At 39.3% G+C, this 16,896-nt stretch overlaps 1 protein-coding gene across 13 annotated transcripts in view; it reads right to left on the bottom strand.

Moving 5' to 3' along the window:
• LOC137132570 (partitioning defective 3 homolog B-like) overlaps positions 1-16,896 on the bottom strand; it is a 200,800-nt gene that overhangs the window by 78,249 nt on the left and 105,655 nt on the right. For all 13 annotated transcript variants that reach the window (XM_067515274.1, XM_067515281.1, XM_067515277.1 and 10 more), the window contains 2 exons: positions 12,170-12,385; positions 7,507-7,726 (listed from right to left, as the gene is read on the bottom strand). In XM_067515274.1, coding sequence (XP_067371375.1) covers positions 7,507-7,726; positions 12,170-12,385 — 436 coding nt within the window. The remainder of the gene's footprint in view (positions 1-7,506; positions 7,727-12,169; positions 12,386-16,896) is intronic.

The following is a 16,896-nucleotide window of genomic DNA, read 5'->3' as shown; positions in this document are numbered from 1 at the left end:
AAAAGTTATCCTAGCTCATTAACAATGGCTACACTGTAATTTAGCACAGGCGTAACGTTACAGTGATTTGAAGTAGAAAAATCTCGTGTAGATACAGGAATTCTGAGCATTTGGAGCAATTTTAAAAAATGTATTCTCAGCCAAACATTTTTGAATGCATTTATCCATAACTTATCTTGTAGAGATGCTTCTTTGCGCAGACTCACTGGACAGCCTGGCAGCAGAGATATCCCTCTTCTATGTATTTGAGAGAGCCTTTTCCTTTTTTAAAATCAGGTGCTCAAGGCTTTCAGTCAATTTGTTGAACTACAAGTCCACTTGCACCAGCTATGCTAACTCACTCACTAGGACGCTCCTGATTCCTGCAATAGCTGAGAAAGCAAATACCATGAGGATGTAATTCAAGAGCTGGGTGGACCATAGCACAAAGAGGAAAGGGTGGGATGAGTTGGATGCTCCCGTGACAGCACAGACTGACAGCTTAATCTAGACACATGCATAAATAAATTGCATTTACATGCACTCAAGTAACCAGATTTCTGGAAATCTGCATATACATGCAGCAGCAGAGTAACCTGATTACTCTTCCAATATTTTGGAAGCCTGGCACATACTGAATACTGATAGAAAAAGCTGCTTTCTGATTTTACTCTTTTTTGTGAGTGTGTTCGTGTCACAGCATAGTAACAACGCAGGGAGAGAAAAGAAAAAAGGGGAGAAAAACGCAGCTGATCCACAGCATGAACTGTTTGATTTTTTTTTTTTTAATCAGCGGGGAAAAGTGCGGACTTCTCTCTCTCTTTTCATTTAGCCTTGCGCACAGTTGCGTGTTACTGTCTGCAGCCTTTTGTTACACACATGCACAGTTAGATAAGGCCGATTAGAAACCTAGTTGCATTTATACATGGCAAAGAAGTTGTCCTGCTCCAATAGAAATCTACCTGCAGAAACTAGGTTTCCTTAATTCTCTACCCCGATTTAAGAAAACAGCTTTCCTGATTACACGACAGTTAAGAAATCAGCTTTTCCGTGAAAACCTGGTTACTTAAGTCCATGTAAATGCGCTAACACACAAGGCAACTCTCAAAATCTTTTAACACTACTATTTACAGATGATTTGGATTTAATTGTGTACTCCACCAATGGCAAACTCTCCGGCAAATTATACTGCAGCAACAAAACCAATTCTCAACGATCAACCCTTTCATCTACACCCCATGGCACATATTCAAGCACACACACGCATACACTATGTAAAGATCTGGGCTAATAGGCCTAGCATGGAGCTCAACCATTATAGACTCCACAATAGAGCTAGTCAGTCCTAATGGGACCCACCATGGAGATGGGCTAATAGTTCCAAGGATAGACCACTTTAAGACTATCAGAGGTGCTGGTTTATGACCACCTGGAGAAAGCAGAAAGAGAGGACGAAGATAGAGAACAAAAAAAGGGGTATATATGAAGGAGGGTCTAATTAAAAGCATCAATGACAGACAAAGACGGATGTGGACTCAGTGCTACAAAGGAAAGGAGGGTGCTCTAATTGTAACCAGGTCTTTGTGCTACACAACCACTAGATTTTTCCACCCTAATCATATGATCTTAGGTGCCTACATTTTTAAAAAAACATAATAAAAATATTATTTCAAAATAAAATAAATGCAACACTTAAAAATTGCTTATTCAGCTGCTTATTCAAACATTACATAGTACTGTATATACACATGGACATGGATACATACAAAGCTTGAATGCACACATATAATTAAGCAACAAAGCTGGATACACAGTGTGCATGATTATTACTAAGCAGGTAAGCAGTAATGCATTCATTAACATAGATTCTCATAAATTTACACTTTGGAACTGAAGACAAACAGCATGCACACATACTTTACAGCATCAATCACATAAACATGATGCACTGGCAACAGTCGTGCTTGTCCCTCTCTGGTTCTGGTAGACTGTGTCCTTTCCCAGTCTCACCTAATAGATTACCATATTTCCATTTGTACAGAATGTCTCTCTCCCTCTCTGTGTCTTTTACAGCCAGCTAGCCAGCCTGTCACACACACATACACCGACACAAACACACACACGACTGAACAGCTGATACCATACTCTTACTATATCCATTTTATTTATATTTGTAGACTGTTAAGGTCGTATAAGGTCATGAACACAAGTGTGTATATGTCCACGCAAAACGTGAACCTTTTGAGAACTATTACTAATTGGTTTGAGTTGGGGGTCAGCTGATCATTAGCCAGGATGTTATTTACGTATAAAAGAAATAGTTCATGATCTTTCAAACTGGTCTTAATAGAAACTTTTCCTGCTCTCCCCAGTCTCCATGAATGTTTCTACCTAGAACACTACTACATTTTAAGAAATGAGGACCCTCATTCTGTCTAAAACTGGACTTCTAAGTTCACCTAAGACTATTAAAATTGTTATTTGTTGCATTGGGCTTAATCAATACTGAATCTATCAAAGTTAGAGCATTTTAAGGACAATTTCTTCACTTTTCTGTTCTCCTGAGTTGTGATAAAAGAATATTGCTACCAGTTTTTTACTTGTAGTAGCAGAGTCATTCAGAAATGCAGTACAGATGAAATAGTTGTGTAAGTCTTAATTTTAGAAGGGTTTCACATTGTATGATGAATTACACATGTATGAACCAAAGTACATGGACAAAAGAAGGTTAGGGAAAAATGTATCAAAGCCAAAATGCATAACAAACATCACAGTCTGTCTCTCTTAGCAGTCCAAAAACATTGAACTGCAAAAATACTCCAGCTGTTGAATCTGCAAAATACAAATTTGCTTCTGTTTTAACTAGTGAAGGAAGCCGGTCACCAGAACGATAACAAACAACAAAGCAACCGTAGCATAATGTTAAAGGGGATGGAAGTTCTAAAGTCCAGACAAATAAACCAAGCAAAATAAAAGTGATGAAACAGGCAAGATGTAGGTCCAAGAAGAAGCTGGGAGATCTTCCTCTTCATATTCTCCAGACAATGACCTGCTCTATTAACACATGCTCATTCGGACATTACCTGGAGATTATACTAGGGAGCTGACAGAGCAGGAGGTGTCAGCTAGAAATAAAGAAAAACCTTAACAAATTAGTAGGTATACGCAGCATTTGTAGGGAGGTAGAAGGGGGCATTCCCCTATAAGATCGTGGCCTCCTCTTCAGGACGGCTAAATAAAACGGTTAACATTTTACGTAATTCTATTTGTTTAACTTTGTTTAACATCCAAGGTTTATCACTTTAAAAAGAGTGGCATCTGCTATGTAATAAACCTTACAGTTGAATGGAGAGCAACTGTCAACACATTTTATGGATATGTAATCGCAAAACTTTATTAACTTAATACTATCTTTGCATGTTAATTAATGCCTTTACTATACTTTGACTCAGGAAGTCGTGCATCACCATCTCACAATCTCATAATAGACTTTGTTTTGCTATACTGTAAAATGTGAAATAACTAACATCAGTTTGCTAAATGTGTTGTCTTTGTTAAGACATGATTTTTTCTTTTATTGTGATAATAAACAACTGCCAACCTGCCTACTTGCAGCTGAGGGCAGAACTAGAGCCTTTGCAAGAAGTAAAAACCATAATGAATAAAGTAAAGCTTGTAGTGTTTTGGGAAGATATTTGAGACAACTGTATAAACATAAAATCACATTATGTGAAAATGATTCAACATATAATGAACGACTTTTCAACTAAACTCAGTGATTTGACTAGCTCCATAGTGATTGTAATTTAGCTTCCCCAGTGTTAGTGGCTTTTCTTATAGTCCCGTGGATTATTTCAGCAACAAACATCATAACACTGCATTGCCTCATGCTAATGTAAAGTTGGTTTGCTCACGGGTTAACCCTTATTAAATCACCCTGGACTCAGAAATTCTATTTGTGTTTTCTTATGTTTATAACTCTCTTTCTTATGTTTCTAAACTCAAATATACATTAGCGCAAACACAAACTGAACAAGGAACAGAACAGGTATAGCTTGTGAGTTTTTGATATGATATTTTAACTGCAAATGTAGTACCAGCCCTAAATATCAGTTGCTGGTGTCCCTGTTTATATAAAAACAGTGCCAGCCTTTAAAAAGCCATTTGTAGTGACCTATAGTTTGAATATCAATCTTAACTGTCTGAGCAAGAAGAAGAAAAAATAGAGAGACCAGCATATTCTACTATATGACACCCATCTGTGTGTGACCAATTATTTTTTATCACCACATGAATATTCATGATGGCAGGATGGCTACTACTGTGCTCTCGAACACATGCACACACAGACTGGCATATCTGATTGGCAGCTGGCAGCAGTTCAGACGACAGAGCCAGCTGTCCATTTGAAGGGGCATTTGAAAAGAACATTTGGAGTCTGGCTTTAATGTCTGGGTTAACATTGTGAATGAAACATTACAGTAATTACATTAAACTTTTCTACACGTCTACATCCTGTCTTCATTAACGTGATGAACTAAACTGTGATCCAGTCCTTTTGGCAATTATGGTTTAATTTGGGAAAACCAATGCGGCAAGTTTCACAATATAGGAGAGAAATTCACTACGGAAATATCATAGTGCGACCAGTGGATGGGTGAAAACATAATTTAACAGTTGATAAAAAATCTTGTACATCAAACCTGTAAAGCAACCAATGATAAACATTAAATACTGTAAAACCAAAGAGCTTGAGGAAGGTTGAGAATACCATAGTACATCTCTTTCAGAACATTAGGCCATTAGGCCATTCAAAGCTGGCCTGAGATGAATATAACAAATCACTAGCTCAGCCTAGATTGAACTGTACTGAATAGCAGCAATTTGCCTTCTCAGTCTACCACCATTACATGCAATCAAATGCAGATAGGGAGTTGGAGGGACCAGACTTAGAGGAAAGGCTAGAATGATGCAGCAATTGCGAAGGGTGGGGATCTATGATCAAGACTCTCTAATGGTGATGACAGGTGGAGTATAGAGGAAAGGTAAAAATCTCTTTAGGTGTATTATATGGTTCCTTAGGGCAGTTAAGGCAAAATGTGATGGGGGGATTAGTGGTAATGGATGGAGGCATAGGTGCAAATAGAGGGAAGACACAGATTAAACTGGGGATATTCTTGGGTGTGCTGATAAAGCTGCCTACACCATAAAGCAATAGAGATGGATTAATACGGAGGAAGAGATTGGGCATAACCTTTCTGAACATTGGATTATGTAAAATAGTACTATGTGTTGAAAAATGTGATGGGAAAAAAGGATGTAAAAAAGGTCTATTGTGTGAAATGATTGCGAAATTCCACATTTTGTAAATTTTTACTATGACAAGAGACAACCCGATTACAATTTACAATGTTTCATGCAAAAAAAAAAATGCATGTTGAGGGCTCATAGGTGAAAAATTAGAAGAAGAGTGATAAAGACAAAAGCATAAACGTACAACTGTGACTGAATGTATCTGCTTATATTCCAAATCATAAAACAAGGATGATTTAGTCATGATAGACACATAGAGTCATTATATGTACATAATGTAAGTTATAACTGTGATGTCTATTATTGCTGCTAAAATGTGACTTTAGTCTGGTTATCGAAAGCTGCTTCTTTGCCGTTGTTAAAGTCAAAGCTTAATTACAATTTCTCCCAACGTTACAACATAATCAATTATTTTGCTAAGTGACATTACTCTCTTTTGCTTACAAAACCTACTGTAACTAGAAATCTGTCCTTTTTGATCTTGCCCTATTGTTAGAATAATTTCCAAAAATTGGAATAAATTACAGAATTGTTATTATATGCATTCAATTAAAGAGTCACTTCAACTAACACGCCCCCACTTACCTGTTAGTCACACAGATGGTTTTCCTTTTAGTTTCCCTCTCTGCTGCCAACCAAACAAAATAGAGAGGGTTGGTTTTATATGTGCAACTCAGAGCTTTGCAAATTTTAATTTGAAAAGCAAAGCCTGTTTCTAGAATTACACAAAGACCTTGTTATGGGCAGATTTCTCAATTTTATACCCCTAACAACAAGCAGTTTCCAATAAAACATATTACCAGCAAGGTCTACAGAGGTCTTTTTGAATTAGGGTGAACAACTCTTCATCGAGTCTGAATTATCAGGGATTTATTTTCCATGTTGCAAGGTCACTCTTCATTTTGCAACATGGAAAACTGAATTATAAAGCTAACATACAGTATTTAGTAATTATTTTGGAACCCTGAAGGTCATGTAATAAAAGTGCCACTTACACTCTATTTTGTTTTTGTCACAAGACCAAAAGTAGTGTTTTGTATGAGGATGAGTTGAAGCAGCCAAAGTGCTGACATCTCAGGTGGTTGATACAAAGACAGAGATATGTATGCAAGAAGGTTTATAGGTCTCTAACTATGAAATAATAACTAGTTAAAGAAAAGAGAAGGACTGCAAAATACACATCAAATGCTTCTTACATTCTCTCGTGTTGAAATTTTACCCACCATAAATAAAATCTCCTACTAACTAAATACAATAGCTCCAAGTGTAAGAGAGTAAACACACCTAATTGAGAATAAGGGGAAAATGGTGGAAAAGAGGTAAAGAAAAAGGTGGGGACTTTAAAAGCAAGACCACTGAACCAATCCCGTTAATTAAGTTGTGCACAATAGTCTAATAACCTTATATTTCTCTTTAAACAACCTGCAATTATGAGATAGAATCTTTGTGATAAAATGGGACTTTGAAAGCTGGACACTTTTTCGAGTATTCTCATTTACACAGACTGTATTTGTAAGTGTATTCTGAAAGGCTTCCACTGTATTTTAAAAAAACAAAATTACATGGAACTGTTTTTCTTAAGATCTGTATCTATGCAATCATAGTCCAACTGTGAAACACCATTTTAGAAACAACTATGGCAAAAGAAAGTGGGCGTAGTTTAAAGTGTTCTTTGAGACATTTGTCCCATTCATTCTGGGTGTATACATCTGCCTCATTCGAACTAAACTATGTGCTATGCTGTTCAAGTGAATTACATGAAACAGATTAGACAGATTAGTTTTTGCATGTCATAAAGTGTTCTTTGTGTACACGTGAGCTTGTGGGTGGGGGAATGATTATTTTTGTCTAAGGGCTATTTGTGTTTGATATGGTGTGAATGTGTTAGGTGAGCATAGATTGTTCTAATTTGTCTGCCCCCACTGACAAGAGAAAATCTATATATTAGAGCTGCACAATTTGGTGAAAAAGTCATATTGCGACATAATGTGTGTCATGCTTGGTTATCAAGGAAAATGGATGGAGTTTGATCAAGTTTAAACTCATATTAGTTTGACCAGGTAATAACCAGTATATTAATAAATATTAAGCTGACATATATATATACGTATTTGATTTACCATTCTACACACACAAACACATACACCCCAACATCTTGAAAGAATAATTACACCCCTCTTTTACTACCTCTCACAAACAAACACAGTTACTCACCTCAGCAGGCCAAAGCCTATTTTTTTCCTTTTCTCCGTCTCTTCATGCTCCTCTGCTTTCTTTTTCTCTTTTCCCTTCCCCTTGTTCTTTTCTTTCTTCTTTGTTTTTGCTTTCTTTTTCTTGTCTTTTTTGCCTTTCTCATCTATCTGATCCCCCACTCCCTGACGAGATGAAGTACTTGCAGGGGTGTCCCGGCCTGAACTCGGCTCTGAACCCTCTTCTAGAAAACAAGAAGCAGAAGAAAAAGAATGGAAGGAGGAGAAGAGGAGTGTTTAAAAGAGCAACAACAGTAAATGTAGTAGTAACAGAAAAGATCTATAGTATGATGGACTGTATCTAATTACATTATTTTTATAGATGTTAAAACAAGATTGGACTGGAGAGTTCTTTCGCCTTCATGGTGACGTTTTTGGCCAGGATACTGACTCACTAGTAAATGGACCTTCCAGATACAGTCACTGATCTCAGGTGCCCTCCATTTACCTAACTGCATGACCAACCCACAGTAGTATTTAGTTATTTTTAAAAAATGCTTACACAATCAATTTCAGTGTTATATTTAAAAACATTTTTAAAGGACTTTGTGGAGATCTATTTACACTGTGACACAGAGAAGCCTTTTTTGCAATTTCTTTGTCAAAAAAAGCCAAATTCAAACCAATTGAATGTTGTAAATAAAGTTGAAAACTTCCAAGGGAATTAAATACAGTTTATAGCCACCGTATCAAGAACAGTCTATATACACATACTTTGTCTACTCTACATCTTCACAGCAGATTTATTAACTTTACAGTGAATTAATTAAATCTTAGAAGCACAAAAGTGAGAATGTTCAAAGCATAAACTGTCTTGCCTCATTACTTGTTCAACAAACTGAAGGTATGGCCTTGAATAACGATGATCATACATGCACGCACACACACAGACCACTTGTTAGATTTTATAAGATAACCAGACCAAATTTATTACTTTAATTGAGATTTAACTTTATGTAGATTCTCTCTTCAGCCTTAATTATAAAAACTGTCCACCAACAGGATGGAATTGTAATTGTCTGCATGAGGAGCCACAGTCTGACACTTATATTTGTCTTTGTTGGCCTTCCCATAATTTTCTGCATCATGTCAGCATTAGAGCTTACATGACAGAGTACATATTTGTAAAAGTGTAACCAAAAGTGACAATGTACAGTATGCATTGCAGTTTGTGTTAAGTGTGACATTATTAAAGACCTATTACTGTCACATCACATCATATAAAGACACTAATGAAAAACCAAAAAGTGAAAACTACTAACATTCTTTGGACAATTTTAATTGTTGTTTTATGAGAGTTTTATGGCAGCAGACCACAAACCAACATTGAATGTACTTTGTAAATGGCTCCTTCATTATGCCTGTCGAATGTGTGGGAATAAGCTATAAGGCAAAATTAGAAAAGTAGCACAACACGTGAAGAAAGATCACTACAAGCCAATGAGACATCAAAGTTAGTGAACCACTGATGGATTTGCTAGATGATTAAATATTTATTGCCCCTTGCACTCTCAAAATGTTAATGTGGTTTGCTGTCCTAATAATAATATAATTCATCCATCCATTATCTTCCGCCTATCCTGAGTCGGGTCGAGGTGGCAGCAGGTTTAATAAGGCTTTCCAGATATCCTTCTCCCCAGCAACGTTTTCTGGCTTCTATGGCTAAATTCCGAGGCATTCCCAGGCCAGATGGGATATATAATCCCTCCAACATGTTCTGGGTCTACCACGGGGTCTCCTACCAGTTGGGCATGCCTGGAAGATCTCCAGTGGTCAGCGCCCAGGAGGTATTCTTATTTAACACCCGAACCACCTCAACTGACTCCTTTCAACGCAGAGGAGCAGAGACTCTACTCCGAGCTCCCTTCGGATGTCAGGACTCCGTACCCTATCACTAAGGCTGAGCCCAGGCACCCTTTGCAGGAAACTCATTTTAGCCCCTTGCACTCTGGATCCTATTCTTTCGGTCATAACCCAAAGTTCATGACCATAGGTGAAAGCTGGAACATAGATTGATTGGTAAATTAAGAACATCGCCTTGTGGCTTAGCTCCCTCTTCATCACCACAATTCAGTACAATGTCAGCATTATTGCTGACCCTCACCAATCCACATAACAATCTCACGATCCATTTTACCCTCACTTGTGAACAAGACCCCAATATACTTAAACTTCTTCACTTGGGGCAGGGACTCATTCCCAACCCGAAGGGGGCAATCCACCATGTTCCGGGAGAGAACCATGGCCTCAGACTTGGAGTTGCTGATCCGCATCCCAGCCGCTGCACACTTGGCTGCAAACTATCCCAGTGCTTGCTGAAGGTCACGGTGTGATGAAGCCAACAGAACCACATAATTTTCAAAAAGCAGAGGTCCCCAAACCAGACACTCTTCTTCTCCCGGCTGCTCCCAGAAATCCTTTCCATGAAAAGGATCGGTGACAAAGGGCAAACCTGACGGAGGCCAACACCCACTGGGAACGTGTTTGACTTACTACCAAGAATACGAACAAAACTCAGACTCCAGTTGTACAAGGACCGTTTGGCTCGTAACAACAGCCGATACTCCAACAGTACCCCACACAAACCCTCGAAGCTGAAAGCTATGGACATTGTCGAGCTGTCCTGGTTGACACGCCTGTTCAGTTTCATGTGGAGGATGGGTACAGTGCCTGTGGAGTGGCCGCTTTCACAATGAAGGCTTTAAACATGGTCCACTAAGATTCCATGTCACCAGCCCTACCCAGAATGCAGGAGAAATTCTTCCGGAGATGGGAGTTAAGGATCAGACGAACAGGGGCCTCAACCAGGCATTCCCAGCACGCCCTTACCATAAGTTTGGGCTTACCATGTCTGTCCAGCATCCTCCCCCACCACTGGATTCAACTCACGACCAGTTGGGGATCAGTTGACAACTCTGTTTCTCTCTACACCCGAGTGTCCAAGGCATATGGCCTCAAATCTAATGATACAACCACAAAGTCGATCATTGACCTGAGGCCTAAGATGTTTTGGTACCAGGTACACGTGTGAGCAACCCCATGCTGGGAGCAGAACTCCAATAACAAAGCACGATTCGGGTTCAGACCAGGCAGACCGTCCCTCCCAATCTCTCCCCTCCAGGTTTCTCCTTCATTGTCTATATGGGCATTAAAGTGCCCCAACAGAACAATGTGTGTTACAATCTTAAGGACCTTACCCAAGGTTTCCAAGACAACCAGATACTCTAAACTGCTGTTTTATGCATAAGAACAAACAACAGACAGGGGCTTTCCTTCACCAACTTTTAGCCACATAGAGGTGACCTTTTTGTTCCTTGGGGAAAACACCAACACTGCAGCACTCGGTCTGGGACTCGTGAGTATCCCCATACCCGCCTAGTGCTCTCACTCTGGGCAACTCCAGAATAAGAAAAAGGGTCCAGCCCCTCTACAGGAGTCTGGTTCCAGAGCCATGCAGTGGCCGCATTCCAGAGCCAGTGCTATTTGTAGAGGTAAACTCAAATTTATCTAGTTGGTATAGCTGAACCTTTCGCACCAGCTCAGGCTCCTTCCCCATCAGAGAGGTGGCATTACATGTTCCCAGAACCAGCTTACGAATGCATTGGATCAGCATGCCGAGACTTCCCGCCTTGCCTGCCACCCTGCTAATATGATATAATGTTATAATAACTGTCTGTAGGTAAAACCGACTCATTACAGGCAACATTTGACAAGCATTTGTCTTTGGACACCGGAGTAAAAGATGGAGTTTAACATCACAGAAACTGTAAAGAAAGACAGACACACATGGAGAAGCAAAAAGTGAGATCTCTTTAGTGCACTTCAGAGAACAGTTCTCTGTCAATTAACAGCAACTCTCAAAGTGTTGAACATTTAGAAAGATGGTGACAGATGCGGCCACTGCATGCGTGTGGTGTTGACATGGCCTATTAGTCCTATCCTGTGTGAGTGTAGTGATCTGAAACAGCCCGACTCATTACTCTGGTGGTGACTGATAAGAGTTTGCTGCTAATAACACTGCTGGGAATTGAACTGCACCTCCCATTGAAGCAAACCAAACAGCTACCATTTAGCTCCTGTATAAATATTTAAAGCAAAAAGCTCTACTCAACACTGAGTCAAATATTGCAGCAAAACATGGCTGCATTGCTTCATATGTGTTGATTTGAGGTGTAAAAACCCCTTCCTCACTTGAATGAATGTGTTATGGAGGAACACCCTGCATAAAAAAGGTTAGGCAGGAGTACTCGCCAATTATGCTCAAAGTAAAAACAAATCTCTTTAGAGGCACTAAAGATATTAAGTGTGTCAACCATTAATTTTGAGTTACTGTATATACATAAGAATTTTAGAAATGGCAACATATGGAGCATTACAGTAAGAGAAACATCCAGTGAAAATATCAACATCCAGTAATGAAAAAGCCCATCAAGTATTTTATGTCCTTTTTTGCATTGTCAAGAGAAAAACAGCTGTTGAGACATCACAGATAGGCGTGCATACAGAAAAGTTTTAAAGTGATTTACTGCAGATATACATACACGTACAAACAATTCTGCTCATATGCAGAGCAAAAACACCACATTCTCCAAACTTAACCAGGCACTGACATCCTTTTTATCTCTTACCATCATCATCCTCAGCTGGCCCATCATAGGATTTATCAATAGCTGCTCTGAAGCTCTCATTGCAGCCTCTGCCCCTGACCATATTTGGGCGAGGACGGTGGAAAGGGAGAAGTTCGTTCTTTCTGTTAACCTCTGATATGGCCGTCTGGAGACTCTCCAATGAACTCGACTTCTTCAAGCCAAGGGTAGGACCCAGTTCTACAGGAGTTGATGGTGCTGGCATGGCAGAGGGACACACACAAAGGGAGACACATTTAATTGTTTCTTGTAATTCTATTAATATCAATATAAATGTTTGGCATCACAGAGATTGAAAAAAACAACAACAACAAAGAATAAAGAACCTGTGAATCATGTACTGTATATGGCAGGAAATGGCCAGTTGTGATCAGGTCTGATCAGGCTATTAAATAGGATTATCCTTGCTGTGGCTTACTCTGATTGGGTTAAAAATCTGTGGCAACACAGACTGGCGACTTAGGACGACCACAATGTATCTAAACTCTTTAGAGCAGAGCCAAGAAAAACAACAGTGAGACAGTTAACTATGCTGTTGTTGAGTTTATGATGGATGTGAAGTCGGCTTCTCTGTTTCTGTTTCTCCATCCATCATTACAAGTATACTTTGAGAGATATTACTGTGGGAGGGAGGGAGGGATCCGGTGGAAAGGATGATGGCGATGGATGAGAGCACAGAGCAATGGTTGAAGTATATTCAAGGGAGAGCAAAACAGGGATTGGACATAAAGATGAGTTGTGAAGGTTCCCAGTCCTATGTTTGTACAATTTCCAAGTGGTGAAAAAAGGGAGCCATGCCAACCTTGCATGTTCTTCATTAACGAGAGAACCTAACAACTGTTGCTAACCTTGTGTTCACAAACACAAAGCCAAAACTAATAACATGCTGACTGCTGAAGTTGAAACCTGTAGCCCACTGATGTTCCCACCAATTGCGAGGATTGCTAGTTGTAAAACAAAAGAGGGGGAGAAGGTAATGTGGCCTTCCAATTTGGTTTATCGTTGTGTCAAATAAAACAGGGAAGATGCTGACGGCAGGCGGGATGGGAGGTAAAAGGGACAGGAGGAACGGAGGAAGGGAAAGAGCAAATTAAGTTACCTCCAGGGGATACCACGGTGGAAGAAAGGAAGACAGAGAAAAATGGGGACAGAGGGAAAAAAAACGGGCTTGCTGCCAGCTCAAAATACTGGTAATCCTTACACACATACACACATTTTGGATTCCTTGCTGGCACTGCCTTGTCGATATGATGCCACTGTGATTCATGATAGCTAAACCTGCATCACTTTAGCTAATGATTCCCTATACACACACGACTGCTCATTCCGTGTGTGTGTTTGTGTGTGAGTGTGTGTGTGTGTGTGTGCGTTTTCTAAGAGCAAAGGAGATGAGAGGACTGATGTGACTTCCACATCTATTTACAAAACCATTAACCAAAAACACGGAGTAATACCACACACAGAATATATGCACATGCATAATGTAAGTCAGCTGCTAGGATAGGAGATGGACAAGGGCCATAATGCATGACACCCCCATCCATAAACGCAGTCCACATGACATTCAGATACATATGGAAGCAGTGAACATCATTCAACTGCTATGTGAGCCATTGATATTCAATCAACCCTCGATTGCAGCTTAAATTAAACTAGCTTATATAAAAATATAAAACTTTTTCTAAAGGACAACTTGTGTTTTTTTTTCTGAATTAATAACATTTTCCATCAATCCAATTAGAACTAAAACTGCACTGCTTCTAATTATTGGTCCATCAGTCTGCAAACTGGACTGACTTATTTACATAGTAGTTCAACATATAAGAAATCAGCCAAAAACACCACTCCACTGAGTGACTTGATCTTTATTCCACAACGACTTGGTATATTGTTTAAAAAAAAAAGTCTCTTGAAATACACAGAGTCACAGTAAGAGTGAGCAAAGGTCAACTTCAGATATGTGAGATCTTATGTGGAATTCAGAACATTTGGCTCAACATATGAAAAAAAAAAAAGTTTTTGAATGAGAAAACATGTCACCCAGAGTTTTGTCACACACCCAAAACTCACCAACGAGTTTGCAGTCGCCAACAACATCCCCAAAAAACAAACGCCCTTATATTTAAAATAACAAGTGAAGGTTTCTTTAAACTTACAATAAATGCTTAATCTTAGTCCTAAAACAAACACACATCTAGATTTGTACACATCAAGGTTCAGTCATGTGTTACGTTTTGCATTTAAATACATCCCATATGAAATATGTTTGTTTTTATTTAAACTTAAATGAAATGAGCCAAGGTCAAGGTTCATTCTCCACTAGAGGATCTACAAAGTTTGAGGTTAACTGCAGTCATTTTAAAAAGCCTAACACAGACAAAGTGTTTGCTAAGGGTTAGATAGTAGCATGAAATAAACAGTATTATAAATAGCTTATTGGTGTTGGACTGTGTAATCAGGGCATGAACAGCACAATTACAAAAATACACACACACGCACACACACCCAGATAGATATACAGCTACAATGACAAAGACACTGGAAGATGAACATGCATCCGCATAAACACACTTGATTTCTCAAACACAAAGTATTTTGCTGTGAGAAGCAGGATTTGTGTCATAAATGTAATTACTGCTGTCCAACTGTAAGATGATAGAATTAAGCTGCTTTTAAAGAGAGAGAGTGAGAGAGAGCGAGAGAGAGCGAGAGAGAGGAGGGGTGACAAGCAAGACAAGAGTAACAAAGTGGTGTGAGGAGACGAGAGGGAGAAGGAGAGTGGGGGACTGGCAGAGAAAACACACTGTGAGAGGATGCTACAAAGAGAGAATAGGAATGGGAATGAAAGAGAGAGTATGGGAGTGACAACTAGAGAGAAAGAGAGAGTAGGAGAGAAGAAAGAGAAAAAAATTAAAAACAAAACACAAAGAATGAACGCCAAGCTGTCCCAGGGCTATTTTGTTGGCAGGAAAGCAATGGGCCACTTTCAAAGTCAAAATTACACAGAGGAGCAGCTTAGCAGCAGGCTGCAGCAACACAGCCAGCAGACTCAACAACACCAGCAACTTCTAGTACACCAAACCACACTTCAGGAGATGAAGAAGAAGTGGGAGTTACTCAATTTCTGCATGCTATGTTTGCATCAATATACACCCAGAAATAGCATTATCAGTGTCGGACGTCCCTTTGTTGGCCGTCAGGGTAGAAGAACACTTCACTACCTAACCATGCTGCGATGGCAGGATGTACTGCAGTTTTATTTCCTCAAACTACAATGGTACAGCTCTTAAGTATAATGTTTATATATGTAAATACATGTTTATGTACTTTCCCCTACCTATAAGGACTCATAAGAGGTAGGTGTGCACACTACTGAGAGTGTCAGTGTACATGTGTGTATCTCCTATGAACTGTCTGTGAAGAGAAGATCATTCCTGTAAGTAACAGTTTCTTGTTTATTATGTGTGTTATGTGCTTCAGTCTCCTAGGAGATGTAATGAGGTTTTGCTATCCCGTTAGGCTTCATAATAATTGAATAGGCATCATAAACAATAAAACACATGTGACATCATCCTCAATCTCATGTCTCAGCTCAGTATTTACAGGTTCCCATTGCACTTGATGTAAAAACACATTGAAATAAATACTTAAAAATAATGCAAATTTGTAACATAGTGGACTAGACAGGACTCAGTACCCAGAAGGCACCATACTAGGCTGAAACTGATGTTTTATTTCAATGTGTTTAAAAAAGGTCATAAATCTTACCATAGTGAATGGTCAAGGTATTGACCAAGACAGTGTTTACTGCAATGCAGAAGAAGAGTATGGGATGTGTCTGTTATCTTAAAAACTGCTTACTAGTAATAGTATTATTTCCTAATATTATTTCTAACACAATTTGCCGTAGCTCTGAAATGTAAAAGCAAGCACACAGACTCTTCAAAACACATTCAAAACTCCAAAGTGAATCCATCACAGGGAAGGTAATTGATTGGTCCAGGACAAAAACAAATGGCCTCTCTTATGTGGTGCCGCTCCCTATCTCTCTCTTAACGATCATACACTATACAGTACAGCACATGTCAGTAAACAGTATGTAGAGCCTGATAGAGATGAATGGCTGCACCAGCAAGAAACGACAGCACTGACCATCTCCTGATTACTGCTCACATTAATTGGCTTACTGGTGGAGACGGAGATGGGTCAAAGGGCATCCAGTATACTTTGAGACAGGCAAGTTATTTAGGACCAGAATGAGTGAAGTATAATGGAAAAAACGATAGGGAAGCTGGGCTTGCTTAGTTCAGCCATTTGAATATGTGTAATGTGTGGTGGCATCGAGTAGCATTCGCACACATGCACACAGACACACTCGAAGGGCTGTTCACCATGCGACAAATTAATCCATCAATCCACATCAGCCTAACAAGGTGGCTCTCAGGTTAATTCCACAGCAAAGTCTGCATAAGCCACAAAGACCAAGAAACAATGGAAAGCAAAATCCCGGAAAAAAGAGAGATGAAGAGACAATCACAGAGTGAAGGAGACAGAAAAGGGATATGGTAAGATGTGGCTCTCTAAAGACATAGTTTTGGCAGAGCTTGTCAGTGTGTGACTGTTGTCAAAGTCAAAGTTCCACTAGGGAGAGATTCAGACTGCATCAGCCTCCCTAAGCATCACACTACCCCCCCCAAACACACTCATAC

Source organism: Channa argus, chromosome 9 (assembly GCF_033026475.1).
Source record: "Channa argus isolate prfri chromosome 9, Channa argus male v1.0, whole genome shotgun sequence".
In the NCBI taxonomy this organism is placed as follows: Eukaryota; Metazoa; Chordata; class Actinopteri; order Anabantiformes; family Channidae; genus Channa; species Channa argus.
This window is presented reverse-complemented; position numbering and strand designations above follow the sequence as displayed.